The sequence below is a fragment of the Mastigoproctus giganteus genome, chromosome 4 (assembly GCF_048544385.1).
Source record: "Mastigoproctus giganteus isolate SK-2022 chromosome 4, ASM4854438v1, whole genome shotgun sequence".
Taxonomy (NCBI): domain Eukaryota; kingdom Metazoa; phylum Arthropoda; class Arachnida; order Uropygi; family Thelyphonidae; genus Mastigoproctus; species Mastigoproctus giganteus.
In genome coordinates, this window is record NC_143578.1 from 238,738,864 (window position 1) to 238,758,597 (window position 19,734).

At 38.6% G+C, this 19,734-nt stretch overlaps 1 protein-coding gene across 4 annotated transcripts in view; it reads right to left on the reverse strand.

Moving 5' to 3' along the window:
• The window catches only part of eya (eya transcriptional coactivator and phosphatase 2), a 257,430-nt gene that overhangs the window by 188,313 nt on the left and 49,383 nt on the right, over positions 1 to 19,734 (reverse strand). For 2 of the 4 annotated variants that reach the window (XM_090371236.1, XM_090371235.1), the window contains exons 3-4: positions 14,162 to 14,206; positions 13,942 to 14,024 (exon numbers count right to left, since the gene is read on the reverse strand). In XM_090371236.1, coding sequence (XP_090227362.1) covers positions 13,942 to 14,024; positions 14,162 to 14,206 — 128 coding nt within the window. Of the gene's footprint in view, positions 1 to 9,814; positions 10,026 to 13,941; positions 14,025 to 14,161; positions 14,207 to 19,734 lie in introns of those variants that run through there. The other 2 variants (XM_090371240.1, XM_090371238.1) reach the window with 1 other exon arrangement.

Genomic DNA, 19,734 nt, shown 5'->3' on the forward strand with positions numbered 1-19,734 from the left:
TCTTCGGGGAGTCTACTACTGAGGGGAAGGTTCCCTATTTGTACAGTCCCGATTTGCTCGAAGGACATCTTTGTCAATGAAGCGCACGGAGAAACACCGGCCGGGTGAACACAATGGACTTATTGGGTAACCTCACCATGAGAGGAAATAATGGAGTTAGTTCTTGAGAACAGAGACAAATGTTACCGCAGTGATAAGTGCTTCATAACGCGTCTTTATCACTACATAACAGTCTCAAGTTGTACATGATTCGAGAAACAAACAATTTCGTTGAGGGGTTAAAATGTTGATCGAAAATATTCTCCCAATTGCTACTATACCTTGTAAAATTGTTTTCATCCCGCTTCTGCATCTTATATCTCTTATCATATTAAAACCTGAGGCCATGCTAAAAAAATCAGTCTGCAATAATTTTCACTACCTGATGAAGGGATGAGCGTGGATAATGATTATGATTTATGTAGATAATTAATGATTTTTTAAAGATTCCGTACTAGTGATGGTGAATCTTTTGTATTTCTGCTGTTTAGCTCTGCAGTCTGCGCGTGCAGCACAGTGGTATCGTCACCCTCCCCACAGCGGGTGGAAAAGGCCCGGTTCGAATCCCGTCGATAATGCGAGGAACTTTAGTGGGCTTTTTTTCACTCCGTGGCTGAGTTAGTCAGTCTCAGGCGTAGACAGCAAGGCCTCCCCCCCACAGAAACGTTTTTCTTTCGTCCAGCAAACCAGAGAACACGCAATTTACAGACAAAATAAATATATGGGTAGATGTAATCATTTACAGGGGACCCTAATATCATAATTTGTTTGGCTGTGCAGTATTCATCTGGGTTTATCCCTATACTGTTAATAACTGTCACTCTTTGGTAAGGAACATGGAGTCTAACCTCGTCAATGAGGAGAGTTTGTAGTTTCTGAGGCGTGTTTATTTTGAGTGGGTAGAATTTGCAAGAACATATTCATATTTTGTATGCGATGCACATATAAGATGCATAAGGGCCAAAATAACCGTCTTGGTCTCCATTCTATAAGGAGACACACAGTAAGCCGGACCTTTATTGATCGCGTAGGATATTTTGCTTGCAACACCTTTGCAATCTTAAAATTTCCGATTATGTTTTCCTTTTTAGCACGTACAGCAACTTTACCGGTTGTGTTGGGAGAATATTACCACGAAAAGGCATTCCTTTGAATCATTACTAGAGGTCGGATCTGAATTAAAGAACTCGGAGGTTCATAACAACCTGGAAGTAGTAATGTATAATTCCAGTACTGGAGGAGTTAAGATTTTTTTTTTGGATGACAAAATTGCCCAATAAGGAGTGAACCATCCCAATCAACCTAGTTATGTGAAATGAAGACTGCTGCTTTGATTGACAATACGTACTAAATGGCAGGTAGACAAACGCCTTTTCAAATATCTGCGGATGAGACGATGTACACGTCGTGTACATCCTAGAAAAGGAAAAACGCGATGACCCAAGAAGTGGGCGTCCATTAGCCTCTCGAAACGAGGACAGAGTTGCAAAAGTTCGGGAAACTGTGGCAAGAGATCATCGTTTGACCTTCCGAATGATGTCTAATGAGTTGGATATGAATAAGGAGACGAGATCTGTGCAAAATTTGTGCCACACAGCCGGATGAGCAGAAGCAACGAAGAGAGTCATCATGCGAAGACTTCATCCAGACTTGTCAAAAATCCTAATTTCCTCGACTGTATTGTCACTGGAGATTAGTGTTGCGTGATTCAGTACAACCCAATGACGAAGCATCAGAGCATGTGGACTTCATAATCATCACCATGGCCCAAAAAAGTTTCGTTTCCACAAGACCAGAATCAAGACGATGTATCCAACTCTACTGAAGTGCATTTCCCGGGGGAGGCCGCAATTTAGAGAGAAAGCTAGTTGCTTGGTGTTTCACAACAATGCCCCCCGCCCATTCCAAACTTGTTGTGAAGACATTTCTGGCGAAACATGGCATTGTACAGATCCACTCTACTCTCCCGATCCAACACCATCAGTATTCTTCCTCTTTCCTAAGGTGAAAACTACCCTCAAAGGAAAAAAGATTTCAGGACGTTGAGGACATAAATTAAAACGTATCCGCAGAAGCCAACATCATCTCTTTGGACGTCTTCTCCGACTCTTTTCAGAAACTTTTAGAAAGATGTAATAAGTGCATTTAATCAGTTGATTACTTTGAATTAAAAAGGAAAAAAAAACATTTTTGGGGCCTTTCACTTTGTGTTCTTTTTATTGCACCAGTCCAGGAACTTTATTGCCACACCTTGCATGGTTACATACCTTCAATAAATGTTATATTCTATACTACAATTTCTACACAGCAACATACTGAAATAAAAGCAAGTAGACAGCTACATAAACATAATGGACTCTATCAATCTGAAAAAAATTTCTTTCGAATATGTTACAATTTAAAACATTCTGTTACCCACCTGTTAAAATTACCATTCTGTTAAAATTGTTTTTGCTTTGCGGTCCTTGTATTGTACAGTACATTACTTCAGTAAATTTGTTTATTTAGTTTTTTTAGTGTATATGTGAAACAACTTAGTGGAAACAAAAATATTTTTTCTTTAATTCGAAGAGATCTTTGAAGATTTTTATTCTGGATTATAAATACCAAACATTAATAATTCTTCATGAAGTGCAATTGGATACGTCAACTGCACATGCGACCTATTTCATTCGAAAAGGATACAGGATTCACATGAAGCATCATCTTTGAAAAAGATTCATAATCACTTGATGGACAAGAGGTTTATCCAATAAGGTCAGGTTTCTATACGCCTAGGTTGAGAAAATTGAAATTCCACAATTGATATAGTTGTCCCAGAGCTTGAACTAAATTCTACTGCAGAATACCAAAGAACTATTATGGAAGACAATAGCCCTTTGCATAATGTCTTTATATAAAGACTGAGTTTATATTATATGAAAGCCGATAGTTATAAATTAATTTTATTCAACATTGCTGGTTTCTGAGTATATTCCGGGAGGATACTATAGTCAGGTTATAGATATGATAACTCACTGGCCTTAGTGGGTAGCACAATTGGTAGAATCGCTGTCCTCCCCACACTGGATGAAAAAAGACCTGAGTTTGAGTCCTGTCAATGACGTGAGGAATTTTTATGGGCCATTTTCAGAACTTGGTTGAATTAGTCGATCTCAGGCGATGGTAGCATGGTTTTTTCTCACGGAAACTCAGGTTTTTCGTCCAGCGAACAGAAAATCGACCACAGAACATGCGCAATTTACAGACAGTATACAGAGCAATATTGGCTTAGTTGCTAATTCTCTTCCTAAAACCCTATTACAACCAACAACAACTGTGGTCACCAGTTCAGCTGAAGAAGATGGATTTATTAGCCCACCTTGATCGGGCGTTCCAGTTCGTCACAGAGGTGTTCGATCAGTTCGAGTCAGGACTCTAGATTGGCCCGTCGTGTAATTACTGATGGGAAAAGCTGTCTAATTTTTTAAATTCCATTTAAATTTACTTCGAGAATTACTATGTTCCTATTTGGGTGTACTCATGATATTTACTGAATCTAGATTTTCTAGGAACAGTATCTATATTCAAAACTATATTCATTTATATTTAAAGAAAAGCTGCAACAGAATTTGTGGGTTTATAAATGATGTGTGGGAAAAAATCTCTAAAATCTCTCTTCGTCTTATATATTTAGTGGAGAACTGACCCCCATTACAAGAGACGATTGCAGAATTGCAATGAACGAAGAAAATATGGAAGAAATATATTGATTGTTTTAGAACATCGAAGGATTTCAATAGTTCTCGATTTAAAAATACACGTGAATCTGTGTTTATATGCAGCTGCCATCCATCCCTGCCTTTGGAGGGATATCCGAAAACTCTTAAGTGAATGGTGTATATTCAACTGAAAGGTTTTGGAACTTCTTAAGTGATGTCTAATGTTTCATGGAAGTGCCGCGATGAAAACTAAGTCTGAGTGGTTCGATATATTTATGAGAATAGATTTTTTTGATGTATAAAATGCAGGTATCGAACCCAGAATGACGAATGATAATGCAGACTTAATTACTGTCCTCTCCACACCGGAAGGGAAAGACTGAAGTTCGAATTCTCTCAATGACGAATGGAACTTTTATGGGATTTTTTAGAGCATATTAGAGTTACTCAAAAAGTTTTTTTCAGTAACACTAATATGATTTTTTTTACCCTATAAGATATTGTTCAGAATATGCTTACGAGTGTCCATAGTCCTGTGGTAGTGACCAATGAATCGAATTTATAATATACACTCAATAATCACTGCATTGTGGCCACCTAACTAATACCGTGTTGTGTCACTGTTTGCAAGGTTAACAGCCGCTATTCGCCTAGTGATTGACTCCATTAGATGTCTGAAGACGTGGTAATCTGCAGCCATGCTGCTTGCAAAGCTTCCCCCAGCATCGGAATAGATATCAATTGCGTGTCCATACACATCCTCACTTCTCATTCCAAAACATTCCACAGGTGTTCAATTGGATTAAGGTCAGGAAAAGCTGGAGACCAATCAGGATAGGTGATAACTTCACTTTGTTCCTCGAACCACTCATGAACAGTGCGGGCTCGATGACTCGGTGCAGTTTGAAGATCCCGTTTCTGTTCGGAAAAACGCAACATGGCAGGGCGCACATGGTCTCCTAATAGCTGCCGCTAGACTTCACCATGTTGGTCCATATGCACCAAAGCCCTAGTATTTGGCAGCAAAACATGCCCCATATTACGCAACCACCACCACCACCTGCCTGGAAAGTGGGCGCCATGCACGATGAGTTGGTGGACTCGTGTTGATTGAGTCACGCAGAAAGGCGTCCGTCGGCATGCTGAACCAGGTTTTTGGACTCATCTGACCACGTTCGTTTCGAGTCCTCCAGTGTCCAACCAGCGCGTTGTTGACACCACAGCATTTTCCGTCAACAATGATCAGTGGTGAGGAGAGGGTGATCCTTGGGTCGCCTGCTATAGAACCCAATACGTCTGAGTGTGCGGCATAGTCCATTACGGATGGAATAGTCTTGGGATGTGAAAGTTGACAGCTAAGTAACTTGTATATGTAGAGGATCAACTCAATGATCACTGAGTGTAGATGAAACAATCATCATGGAATAACTTCGGAGCCTACACTTCTTTGGTTGGTTTTTACGACTGATTACGGACATTTGCCAAATTAATTCATAGAGAAGAATATAATCACAAAACTACTGAATTTTTTTCGCTGTAATTAATAAGATTTCTTTGGCCAATTTCAGACCCGAATCAGATTTTACTAACCTAACCTAAAAAAGATAATGTCTATGACTGTATAGTATCAGGTCAGTTCAAGATATCTGCAAGCAGTCCTGGGAGTTGAAGGAATAAAATGCAGTAAAGCGAATAATTGACTGGAGAATCATGTCATTGATTATTCTCGGAAAAGTAGTTTCCCAACAGAGCAAGGGACAAGTCACATAGAAGCAAATCTTCCATAAATGGCTGGTTTTATATTTTCTTGTTGTACAACTGGGAGGATTATCTTATTGGGTATCCACAGGTGATGCTATCTACAGTTCTAAGTTAGATATAAAAGGGCCTGGTGGGTAGCACAGTTCGTAAAATTTCACATCTCCCCCTATACCAGGCGGAAAAGACCTGAGTTCGAATCCCGTGAATGACGGAGGAATTTTTATGGGCCTTTTTCACAAAGTGGCTGAGTAAGTCGGTCTGAGGTGAGAGAAGCATGATTTTATCTCCCGGAAGCCAGGGTTCCACTAAACAGCAAATCAATCACAGAACACACGCACAACAATCAACCAGACAAAAGGAAAAAAGGAGTTTTTCAGTTATGGTAATATAAAAAGATCAGAATAGCACAGCGTAGACGTTGCAACATCATTCATTAATTGCTATTACTAGAAAAGATATGTGAAATCTGCAAAATCTACTTGTCCATGCAAAGAAGTCTGCGCGAGTAGCACAGTGGTATGATCACCGTCCTCCCCAGACCAGGTGGAAAAGGCCCGGGTTCGAATCGTGTGGATGACGCTAAGAACTTTATTGGGCTTTTTTTCACTCTATGGTTGAGGAAGTCGGTCTCAGGCGTATATAGCAAAGTTTTTTCGTCCAGCAAAACAGGCAAATCGACCATAATAGTTTGTCCATACAAAGATTTAGATTCCGATGAATACGTTGTTGTAAATGTTGTTTGTTGTGGATGCACAAATTCATATGGATAAATCCTTTGATATCAAAAAAGGAGAGTAGAATGAGAGTAAGTGTTAATGTAGTTGAATGGTCAACGGGGAAGTACGTAAAGTACAGTATTAGACGCATTTGAGTTGACCAGGTTTCGAGCTCATGCGATTGCTAACGTTCTTATATTCTCTATCTTCTAAACTCGTCTGGCCTTACATGTCCGTCCAAGAGTATAAACAGAAAATTCATTTCATCTTTGAAGGTGACTGCAATCATTGAAGTTGGTGATAAAACATATATATATACAAATACAATACACGCAGTTTCTATTTGAGATTGATTTGTTTTAAGTAAACAACTGCAAAGTGAAACAATTTTTCACATAAGTGGTTACCACGAGCTTTAGAGTAATTGATTACTAAGAGCCTTACAAGGAAATTGAAGTTTTGTTGCTCCCAATCTTAAACAAGGTAAAACGTTTGAGTTTTGTTGCCCTTTTGTAACAACTCAGAATACTCCAAAGTTTACAATCTCTTCAGGTCTGTAAGGTTATACCAGTCTATCGATATTGTGTTTCAATTGAAGACACCTCCGGTAGCTCCATTCGTCATGTCTGGTATGTGACGACAACCAGACCTAAGTAGGTTAAATGAGAAGAGCGCGTTCGGTTACTTAATCGAAACAGACCCCATTAAGGACTTTGTAAAGAGATAAGACCTTATCGTACGAGTAGAAATGAATCTTCCAATTAGGGCGATATTTTTAGCTAGGCCAAGATCCCTTGGTTTTGAGAAAGGTGTCTTAACATTCCCTCCACACGATAAACTTTCGTTTTTTTTTTCAGTGTCCCGCGATAGAAAAATGGCTCCCATTTCTCAGATCTACAGTGGTTCTTGTGACATGCAGACATTTATCCCAATGATGACGTCACCACAGTAGCAAAGGAAATACAAGAGGGTTCAGGGTGGTTGCTTGACGTTGACGCCTGTCGGGAGCCTTACAGCTGTCAACTTTTAGGGATGTTCAAGTCAGAAAGGACGCTGTAACTGCCTCTTCCCTTAGCAAACCCCAGAAAGAAATAAGACCTTCGTACAGCATGGTACCTTAAAATATCGTGAAGCTTTTTTGACAAGAAAACTTCATGATATTAGAGATCGCTGTCGACGCCAGTTGGTCGATCCATTTTGTGTACTACAGACGGGGTATTGCACCTTGAAATCAATGAACTAATCGTTGATGAAAACAGACACTTCCAGCTGTCTTCTGAACTCTTTCTCGTATACATAGACGACAGACTACAAATCAAGAGACTATTTTTGTCACAATTTATATATAAATATTTATTTTTTAATTCCAAGACACTCCATAAACTTCAACCGAACCGTTGGTTGCATATTAAAAGTATAGTATTATGGCTGGCCAAACGTCATGTACGAAGTTTATCTTGATAAACTTAATAAAATGTTAGAGAAAAGAAGCAGAGATTTTGAAAACCTTGAGTGAAAACAGGGACTAAATTTTTATTTTTTTTTGTATAAGTTCAGTACCCAGAGGGACAATCTTTCTTCCATCGGTTTACTTGTGGTATTCAACAATCAACATCCCCCCAAAGAAGCAGTCATCTACCACCTCGCCTTGGTTGGGGGGAGAAGTTGTGGGCAATACAAGTTACCGCCTCACCTCTCCAGTTTCCGAGATTTAAAACGAGATAGGCGAACTTTGACCTCAAGGAGATCGGACATCGGAGAAACCAACGACGTTTAACATTGAGTGTGGTGACAGATCCCAATATGCACACTTTTACATCAGTATGCTATGAAACAGTCACAGATAACAGTGTCCCAATAATGGTAGACATTTTGACCATAAAAGGTATCTATCTGAATGAAATTTAGCATTTTATTCGTGTGCCTTGAAAACCAGGAGTGTTTCACAGTGGTCACCTTCCCCTCAAAAGGGAAAGTTTCACCCCATTTGGATTTCCCATTACCCCGACATGTTCTTTATTGGTACCTCATCAAGATTAAAATAAGGACTTTTATCCTATATAATATTATAATATATTGATCACCATAAAGACCCACTAATAAAATAAAATCCAGCTTTTAATTATCAACACGAAAAGAGAGTTTTGAAATACATTAACATAAATGTATCCAACTTCGTGACAGCACGTTGTGGGCTCGCCACTTATCACTCATTTAGAGAAGCCAGGATTCAAATTCTGTGGGAGACTGGAGAATTTTTTAAAGGCTTCTTAAATGGATTGTGTGTGTTAAGCGCCCTAAGCAACTATATACTGTCTGTACCTGCGTGTATTCTTCAGCCAATTTGATGGATGAAAAGCCGCTGTTTCCGGGAGAGAAAACCATGCGACTCTCGACTAGGTCTAACGAACTCAGCCACGTTGTGTAAAAAGCCAATAAAATTCCTCTCATGATTGCCGATATTCGAACTTAGCTCTGATCACTACCCAGATATAGCTCTTGGTGATCTTCGTAGTTAGTTTGTTAAGAGTAGTTAGGAGTTTTATTAGTGATGTACTCATTTTTATTTAGAAATTTCTAATTTTTACAGTAAGCATGAATACAAGTGCAGATGGATCGTGAGGGGGAGTATCCTTTTAGCTTTATTCATAAGAAAGCAGTTTTTGTCTTATTAGATACAAAATAATCTTTCCAAAAAAGGCTTTAACGAAGTCTCTACAACTGCGGGTCTTTATAGATAGAAGGGAATTTGGTGCTACAATTTTCAGCAGCGTCAAGAGAAGGATATTAAGAGCCACTGTGGTCAAAATGTATAGATTATGGACACGGAAACGAGTGGGTGCTATTATGGCTTCTATCGTACTGGACGGCTGAGTCTAAGCCGTCTGGGTCCACTACAGGGGTTAGAACAAAGCTCCTCAGTAACTACCCAGGTAATCGCGCAGTTCCGTCTATTTACCTTCGCTCCGATCTCTGGTCGTCAGCCTGTCACCAACACCAAGACAAAGGACATGCAGGTGGCCTCGCTCTCTTGTGCCCCCCTCCTCCCTTGTGTGTTTGTTTCGGTAGCCAGTTTAAAGTACCACAAACCCTGAATAGATAATCTCTCCTGATTGTTACTACAAACTTTCGCTTGCAAGCAGCGGCTCTTGGTGTCTTAATAACATCAACTATCACACAGGGACATTTAAAAATTTAATATTAGGGGCATAACTACATGTAAGGTCTTCTGCTCAACGGAACATTCAAAACACAAATTATTTAAAGAACTGTCAGTTGCACTGACAACTGACCTCCGCTTCTGGTTGGGAAACATGTTTGGTTTTACAAAGTTGTGGATAGTAGGATCCAACGGAATACGCCATTACGACTATACATGGGCAATGAACTTAGAAAGAAAAAAGTGCTAAGAATTATGTTACTACTGGTCAATGAAATGAGTCGGTCACCAAGTTTATGCATTCCATTTTCTACCGGTAGTGGTACATCTTGTTGGTAACCATTAACTGCTGCTCTCCTTCGTACTCTTACCCCTACCAACACCGTTAAGACTCCTTTTTAGGTGTATTAACAATCGCATAAGTACACAAGCCTTACCTGAATGTAGTGGGACAGCGGGGTGTAGTTGTAATATGGTACATTGTAGAGCATCGTGACTCGAAATCTTCTACCTCACTAATCTCGTTGAGTGTCTAAATTGGCGATCCTGTCTGGCACCACCAGAAGCGCGTCACTGATGTTTCCCGATCTCTGAACCACCTCAGCATAGCACTAAGCTTGCAGACTGCTTCCGATCAAAAGTTCCCAACCCACTAGACCGAGCATTTTCTTCTCCGCCAACTGTCAGTCTTTTCTCCCGCAAGAGGCGCTCTCAACTACGCGTCTGTCATGATTTCAGAAGCCTGTCTGTGATTGGTGGCTACCGCCAAAGAAACAGCCTAAACACATCCCTGGCACCGATGGAGGAGTCCGGGAAACAATGGCTCGATCTTCTTGTCTGGAACAGAGCCGTGTTGTCTAATTAATCAAAGGACACTACCACACGATGCCGTTTTCGTTTCTGGCTTTTTTAAGCGGCATTTAACAACCTTCTGTCTCCTCTCGTGCTACGATCGCCCAGACGTGAAGCTGGGCCCTGGTCTTCTAGTTAGGCGGGAACATCGCTGTAAAACGGCACCTCTTATGTGCTGATTCGTTCGCCAAACGACTTAATGATGTAAATCTCCGATTTCACGTTTATTTGGCCACCCGCTTTATAAACAAACGCATCACTAATGTAGAGAAACACAGTAAGAAAAAATATCTTGTTTGTATACAAAATACTTTTGCTCCTCTTTTAACAAGTTGAGTAGACGAATGACAGATTTATGCAAAGACCGTTTATAGCAATCAAACATTTATTATTCAGTAATATTAGCACTAGACATGTTGGATCACGTTCTGCCATTTTAAATCACGAATTTCAAAATGAACAACCTAAGGGAATGTGATACTTATAATAAGAGTTAATAAACCCTACATAAATACTTACATGGTACAAAATGAATACGCTGTGGTGGTCTGCATGGTTTTTCTGGATGAAAAACCATATACGGTTACTCCATCGAGATCGTTATTCCTCTACATAAAATATCCTTTTAATATCTTTCAATCTTCTTATAAGAATTTTGTTTTTTCCTTAAAGGATAATAGCAGCATCTTCTGAGACAATAACCCATATAATGCATCTTTGAGTAACCGTTCAACAGATAAAATATATTTCGAAGAAGATCTCTTGCTTTTCTTTTCTTTTTTGTGTATCTGATACTTTTGAGACAGACTGGATATCACGTTAGCCCATTAATCACATACTACTTTTATTTTTGATGTCCATTAGTGTCTTCCCTAAACTGCCTAAGAGAAGTAAAGTAATGAATATCCATGTCGAAAAACCCATTGTATGTGAAGATTATCTGCTAAATATAAAAGTAAGTTGTTGATCAACCAACAACGAAACTTAATGCTAATAAACAGGCCATGACGCAGATCGAAAAAAAAAGGAAAGATTTCTTTTTGGTTTTCCATACGTATTGTGTTTCTAGTACATCTGGGTAGTTTAGGTTAACTTAATCTATTATAATATCAAATGAGGCTCGCCCCAAGTCATCAAAAAAGCTTTTTAAGTTTTAAAATAGTATTTAGAAAGAGCCTCCATTAGCAAAACCTGTCACTCGAGTCACTGACTGGAATGCAACAGCTCTGTTAAAAATCCTTTATTATTTTTTGAGAAATAGTACAGATTGCCGAGGATGAAACAGAAACTTTCATATTTTTCTTTCAATATTATCGTAGTTTTCCAATACCCACAATACTCTTCATCATCATCATCCATTTTAAATCCACTGTAGGATGAAGGCCTCTCCATCAACTTTCCAGTTCCTTCTGTTTTGTGCAATGGCCATCCCATCCAACAATACCTTTGGGGGGTATTTAAATCAAAAACCTATACACAGGTCCATTGTCAATCAAAAAACCCATTTCCCTTCAATCTACCCATGAGGTCTATGACATTTCAAAAATTTCCGTGCAAGTCCATAAAAGAGTCCAGATAAGACCGTATAATGGGCATAATCTTTTTATGGTTTTATGGTTCCTCCACTATAAGAAGATTCAGAAGACTTGGTCCTCTTTCCTGCGCAATCAACTCATCCGATCTCAACCCCACTGAATATTCGTTGATGTTGGCTATCCAGTACTAATCTGCCACCATGACTGATCATTTCGTGAAGTTCGTATTAATGATCTCATCTCCCCACCTCAATGATTGGGAATGACTTAACTTACAAGTGTAGGATCGTGCATCAGACAACAGAGCAGCAATCCCAACGTTAGAAAGAACTAATCCCACAGGAGATAACTGATAATCTATGATTTTATTGTCAGGGAAAAAGGAAATATATTGTGCAAAAAGGATAGGCGTAATAAGACCATGGTATGTCAGCCAGAGGAAAAAGTTAATGTTGTAGAGCAATTATCATTTTTAAAGGCACAAAAGGTGATACTTCGTTCTTTCATCTCCATTTATGAACAGAAGATACATTCACACAAAATTCCTTCAGCATTTGAGATGTGTGAATGTATCTTCTGTTCATAAATGGAGATCAAAGAACGAAGTACATAATTACAGACCTGTAAGCTGGAATTCTGTTCCAGGAAAAATAATGGTGTCAATGGTTAAAGAAGTAATGCGGAATCATCTTGATAGGAACCGAGTTATATATAAATCGCAGCATGCATTTGTTAAAGGAAGATCTTGTCTGACCAATCTGATTATCTGTTATGGGGTGGTAACAAAGGAACTGGATGAAAAGAATAATTTTGAAATAATATTCAGTAAAGATTTTTACACATTAAAAATTACATGAAGTACAAATTAGTCTACAGTCAAGTCACGAAGGGGAATAAAACTGCCATATTAAGGCCATCCTTAATAGGGATGGCTTTAATATGGCCTTTATTCCCCTCTGTGAATTGGAGATACATTCCAATATGATTCACATCTCCATCCTTTTGGAGATGTCAATCATATTGGGTCGCTTGATGTCAATGATTGCTGACAAGCTGAATAGGTATTTTGCACCTACATTCATACATGAGGAATTCTTTAGGGAGGGGAATGCCAGAAGTATTTCAAAATCTAACAGGGGGATAAATGATTTTGTGATAACTGAGAGGAAAGTGGAAGAGAAATTGTTGAAGTTAAATATAAAAAAGGCGAATGGGGATGGATGGGATCTATTCAACTACATTAAGGGTGACAGCAAAGGAGGTAAGCAAACATTTAGCCATAATTATGAGAGAATCTTTGGATTCGTAGGAGGTTCCTATGGACTGGAGATTTGTCAATGTATCTCCAATTCGCATAAGGGTGATATGAGTAATTACAGAACTATTAGCTTAAATTCTGTTCCAGGGAAAATAACGGAGTCCCTGGTTAAAGAAGTAACGCAGGACCACCTAGACAGGAATGCAATTATACTGTAGTCACAGCATGGACTTGTTAAGGGGAGGTCTTATTTAACCAATCTGATTGGATACTATTATGCAGTAACAAAGAAACTGAAGGCAAAAAATTATTTTGATATAATATACTTGGATTTCAGGAAAGCTTTTGATAGCGTTTAACATAAAAGATTTCTGTACAAATTTCAGCAAATTACTGCTATGGATAAGGGGATGGTCGAATGGGAGATGACAGAGAGTAGTTATGAATGGACACTGCTGTTCGTAGACTAATTTAGCGGAGCCCCCAGGGTTCAGTGCTCGGCCCATTATTGTTTTCTATATTTATTAACAATATTGATGAGGGACATATATATATATATATACGAGGCTTAATGTCTAATTTTGGTAGGTTGGTTAATGACAGTAATCAAGGTAAGCTAATGCAAAAAGATCTAAAGAATTTGGCAGATGGGCTGTGAAATGGCATTTTCCCCCCCATTTATTGAGTAAAGCGGTCCCTAGCCAAAAACAACCAAGAGAGCTTAAAACCGATTATTAACCAATTATTAACAAATGATCAAGATCAAAAACCTTACGGCAGTAGCGCAAATCATTTAAATACCAGTGTGCGATTCCAGTGAATAAATTCGTTTCAGTTAACATCACTGACAGCACCACCACATCGTATTTATATTTAAAGTGAATGTAAAGGACAATATGAAAGGAAGGTGAAGACTTACTTTACGGGGTTCTGGATCAGAATCACTTCCCGACTGTTTGCCCTCATCTTCCTCATCGTCTCTATTTTTTTTTGAAGCCGGCCCTAAAATTCCGAAAACGGAATAAATTAAAATTTCATTAATCGTTGGACAATTGAAACCGATGTTATAATTTTTATTCAACATTTTAAAATAACAGAAATTAAATATGAAATGAAAGCTAATTTATTTTATATTTTACCTTCGGATTTTTCCTTCTCTTCATTCTCAGATTTACAGTCAGCCTCTGCAATAAAAAGTTAATGGGTACAGTAGTCAACAAATTATCAGAAGCACACTATATTAAAGAATAAAATCGTAACATTAAATATTGGCAGTTTTTTTAAATGAGTACAGCGAATAACAAAGCCAGTAAATCAGAATGTCTTATAATGGGGGACTTGAACTTGCCAGATATTGAATCTAACTTGTAGGTTGATCACTCACAGACTAGCAAGACTTTTGTGGATTTATTGGATGACTGTTTTCTATACCAGTAGGTTAGAGGGACAACAAGAGAGAGTAATACTCTTAATCTGATTATCAGCAGTGATTATTCATTCAAGTAAAAATCTGCAGATATAAGAACCACTAGTTGGCAGTGATCACAGTTCATTGATTTGAGATTTTCTTAAAGATGTAACTACTGTCAAGGTAAGAAGAAAGGATTTTTCGTTCGTGAAAGCGATTAGAGTGATGATAGTTTTTAAATCCTTTCAGTGGGGGACAAGATAATGTTACCAACTGCAAATTCTAAATGGGAAGCATTCAGGGGATTATTCATAGAAACTAATAAGCTTTAAGTGAAGATACAGTTCAAGGTTTAGACCTAAATGGATGTATCTCAAATGAACTGATGAGATTCGTGGGAGAAGAAAAATGCGTGGGATGATTATAAATAAACATGGACTCCTACAGCATGTACGAATTAATCTTCAATCAGGTCACTGAGGGGGTAGAAAAGTTAAGGAAGATTATGAGAAATACTTGGCTAAGAATGCAAAGAAAAGTAGCCAAGAATTCTTTGCATACTTAGGAAAGAAATGGAAGTTGTTGAAGGTAGAAGTAAATAAGGCACTTGGGAATGATGGATTATATCCAGTTGTATTAAAAGAAGCAACGAAATAGGTAAAAATGGGAAAACAGAAACCCTGTAATCACAATTAGCAGAGAACCCTTGGATTTAGCGAATATTCCTACACACCTACACATTTGAGATGTGTGAATGTATCTTCTGTTCGCAAATGAGATCTAAGAGCGAAGTACATAATTACAGACCTGTAAGTTTGAATTCTCTTCCAGGAAAAATAATGATATACAGGAATTTTGCCATTCACTACAAGGAGGATTATAAGCCAATGGTTAGGTAGAGTACTACATACAGAACTGGAAGCACATTTTAGGAAAGACCTGTTTAAAAGGGTGCAGAGAAGATTAAAAATTTAAGATTAGTCGGGGCAGAAACGGTACTCCTAAAGAAAGACCGAGTTCTGTAAACTGCAGCATCTGGAAACTGCGAGATCTGACTGGGTGTTTAAGCACTAAATGGTTTGAGTAACCTAAGTTCTAATGGTATCTTTATTCTTTCTTGAATGATATATATACAAGGTTTCAGGATAGATGTACGAATAATTTCCTTCAGCTAGAGCATAATTTATTATTGGAATAAAATGCCATGTGGTGTGTGTGGGGAAGTGAATATTTTGAATAAATTCAAAGAAGGATTGGTCAAATTTTTAGAAGATATGGGCAAATGAAGTGAGTAAAATATATAGAGTGCAAGTCCATAAGGAAGGAAACATGTTTGATTGTAAATAAAAACGCTATTGTAAATATATATTTTAGTAACTAGCGCAACAGAAATACATTTATTTAGAAAACAAAAAAAGTACAACAGCTATTCAATATAGCTACCATTTTGGTGTTTACAAAATTATGGTCGTTTGGAAGCAAGGCACATTCCTCAGAAATGTCCTCATATTCTAAACGACTGAAGCTATCCATGATGTGAGAAAAGACCATAAAAGTTCCTCACGTTATTGACAGGATTCGAAACTGGAACTTTTCTACTTGGTGTGGGGAGGACTGCGATTATAACCGCTGTGCTACCGGCGCTTATTACTAAATACTTTATCCTTGAAGGAGCCCTCGTGAGTAGACAGTTGGTATAATCACCATCCTCCCCACACGGGGCAGAAAAGGTCTGGGTTCGAATCTCGAAAATGACCACAGGAGTTTTATAGGTTTTTTCACCAATAAAAATGCCTCTGAATTTTTAGAGAGTAGCATGTTTTTCCTCCTGGAAATTCAGGGTTTTCGTCCAGCAAACAGAAAATTGATCATAGAACACACACAATTTATAGACATCATATACGGTGCAAGAGCACCTAAGTTGCTGATACACCTAAAACCCTAAAAAATCCACTACAATTCTTTAAGGATAAAAGATGAAGGATTTATATTTAAGTAATCACGGGGTATTAAATTTGGGAAAGGAGGTGGCATTCAATGGAACCCCGCTGTCTGATCCATCGAACTTGGGAACTTTTCGTTTAAGAATTCGGGGACAATTTATACACAGTGAGCTAGTGCTCCATCCCGCATAAAAACGCAGTGCTGAAAATTCATTTTAAACTTCGTTAATGGCCAAGAAAACTCTGGTGGAGTTTCCTTGGCCATTAATGCAGAAGCCAGAGGAAACTCTGGTGTGGAGGTCCGCAGCGGTTCTGACATACAAATCGATCATCAGACCCGGGTATAGGGGCGAAAGACTAATCAAACCATCTAGTAGCTGGTTCCCTTAGGATAGCTGGCGCTCGAGGGAATTAATCTCATCTGGTAAAGCGAATGATTAGAGGCCTTGGGGCCGAAACGACCTCAATATATTCTCAAACTTTAAATAGGTGAGAAGTCCGGCTTGCTTGACTCAAAGCCCGGACGAAAGGATGTGAGTTCCCAATGGGCCATTTTTGGTAAGCAGAACTGGCGCTGTGGGATGAACCAAAAGCTAGGTTACGGAGCCCGATGCGATAGATATACGTAATTTTGTCTTTTAGACCTCTCAGGTAGTTTTTTTCTGTCACAGTTATTTCAAAGAAAACTATTCGAGAACACCTTCTATTCAAATTCCAGGCCAGTGAAGACAGGAGCTTCTAAATCCTGTTCTCTTTAGTTCAAATGTGGTTTCATCAGTCCCCAAAACACTGTCAACGACATCTGGGTTTAATTACACTCCTGACAAAAACAGTTCAGCAAGTTCCAATCTTCTGTCTGGATCATCCTCATTCAAACTTTGTACATGGGATGATACACCTTGTATTTAAGTTCCTTTATGATTCGATTTGAGCTTCTTTTAGGTATTTTAAGTTCAGAAATTTGCTTTCTTTGAGATTTTTTCGGAATTCTGTCGATATCCTCTCTTACAAGTTCAAAATTGATAAATGTCTTTGAAATGCAAGGTTTAAATAGAGTTGCACTGTTCCCACTTCATGAAATTCATAATTTACTTTATGGTCTTTATTGTGGGTGGCTTATGTCCAAAAAACTTCTTGAACAGGGTTGCAACTTCTGCTGCATTAGATAGTTTTCATGCAGTTTTACAATCTCGATACTCACCTTCACCATCAGGTGTAACACAGTTGGTAAAATTATCGTCCCCCCGACAACGAGAGAAAAAGACCCCAGTTCGAGTCAGTCCCGCCTTGTGCGAGTCCATCGGCTCGCACAAGGCGGGACTGATTAAGTTCCCTACAACAATCGATGAGGCGTTACACCAGCCACTGGCCCGGTGACTACTGCTCTCTCCACTATCCGTCCACTATTAGAACACTTAATTGCAGCACTCTGCGAACAGCCCACAAGATTCGAAGTTTCAGTCGGATAGCGGTTGAAAGGAGTGGCAATATTTCAATCGGTACCCGACAATCATCCCTTTTTCTAAGTCTGTCAGATCACTCAAGTCCTCTTCTTATGGACCGCATTCCACAAATTTGCACTGTGATATTTTCCGGCTCTCACCACTGTTTTTGTTTGTTTATTGTCAGGTTTTAGGCTATAATGCGCCGTATATATTTTGGATGAAAATCCCGAGTTTTTGGGAGAAAAAATCATGCTACCCTCGTTTGACTCCTACTAACTCAGCCAGATTGTGAAAAAAGTCCATAAAATCTCCTCATGTCATCGACGGAATTCAAACTCAGGTCTTTTCCACCAGATGTGGGGAGGACGATGTTTGCACCAACTGCTACCCACCAGGAGGAGAGGAATGGCCGGTTGCTAAATCATGAGGATGTTCATAATGTTTTGACTGGAGTGAAATATGGTCTAAGTCCCTGATACACCTGAAAACCTACAACAACAACAAAACAGAATCCCCCACGAAGAAAGAAACAAAATCGTACGTGTAGTGTAACCCCAAGTAATCGTAGAAATTTTTTGAATTGTGAAATTTATATTAGATTCGTTAAAAAAGATGAGATTCAATTATTCACCAAAATGCAAATACTATTTGGTGATCTACCTTGACAATCAGTCGTTAGAAACGCGTAATGATGACCAAGCAACCAAGGCACCAACAACAAGAAACGTGAAGAAGGTTGCTAAGAAAAATCACACAGAGATGCAGAAATATCTCGATAAAATATTACCAAGTTAATTTTCCACTGTCAGACACCAGTTGAGATGTTTTAAAAGATAAGCAAGTAAAGTAGTTCTTAATTGAAAATACCAACCTCTCTTTAAAGTCATTCGATGAAGAGAGTAAGCATAACAAAGATTGTTTTGGTACTTGAGATTCTTAAGGTGTAACGTTGATTCCACTGATTGTTAACTGGATGGCATTTCGCCAGGATCCATTCACAATCATTGAACAAAAAAGAGAACAGACTCGGGACTGACAAAATCATTCTGTTTCTTTTATTTTCTTTCTTTCCTTTACACTATGCAGGTTTGAAGATTTGCGTGTCTGTGAAATATACGCTTGAGACAGCGAGGAAGTCTTTTACATTCCTGGCATTGAGAATGACAGGCGGTATTTATCTCGGCCGAGATGCTGAACTATCCTAATAATTCTCAGTCACATGCGTCAGTAATTTTAGAAGTGGAGCTATAAATTATCTGTGCCAGTGATGAATAGGTACTTCTCCACCCTCTCGACATCCTTTGCCAACAAGAGCATTAAGGAAATGCAGAGTTACGTGATTGAGTCTCTAAATATCAACCTGTACGATTTCATCATTAACAGAACATTTCATCTAATAGTTATCAGCCCGATACTGATGGGTATTGATTATACAGGAATGCCTTGGAGAAATAGCTGTGCATTTTGAAGAAAATAAAATATTTTCTCTCACTTATTGATTTATTTAAGCACAAATCAAAGATATATTATGCTATTTATCTTACGTTGGTTATTTATCTCGCATAATTCATTTAGTTTTATTAAACTGTTTAAAAAATTAACTGCCAGTGATCTAATTGTAGTTAAATGCGCCATCTATGAGAAGTTGCTTAATTTCACTTTATGACCCATCAGGCGATTAATCTGGGCAAGAGGAAGAATCCCATCAGCATTGAGCTTGCTCAAACCATTCAAAGCCAGGTGTCTAGTCTTCAGACACTGCAATTTGCAGAACTTAAGCCTTTCTTCGTAAGAGCAATCGAAGGGCTGCTCTCGAATTATACGAGGGGTGATCATTTAATTCGCGGACTGGTGCAAGATGTTATCTTAATTGCTATTACCTGAATCTTCTGTGGATTTGTCCTTCTCAAAGTACT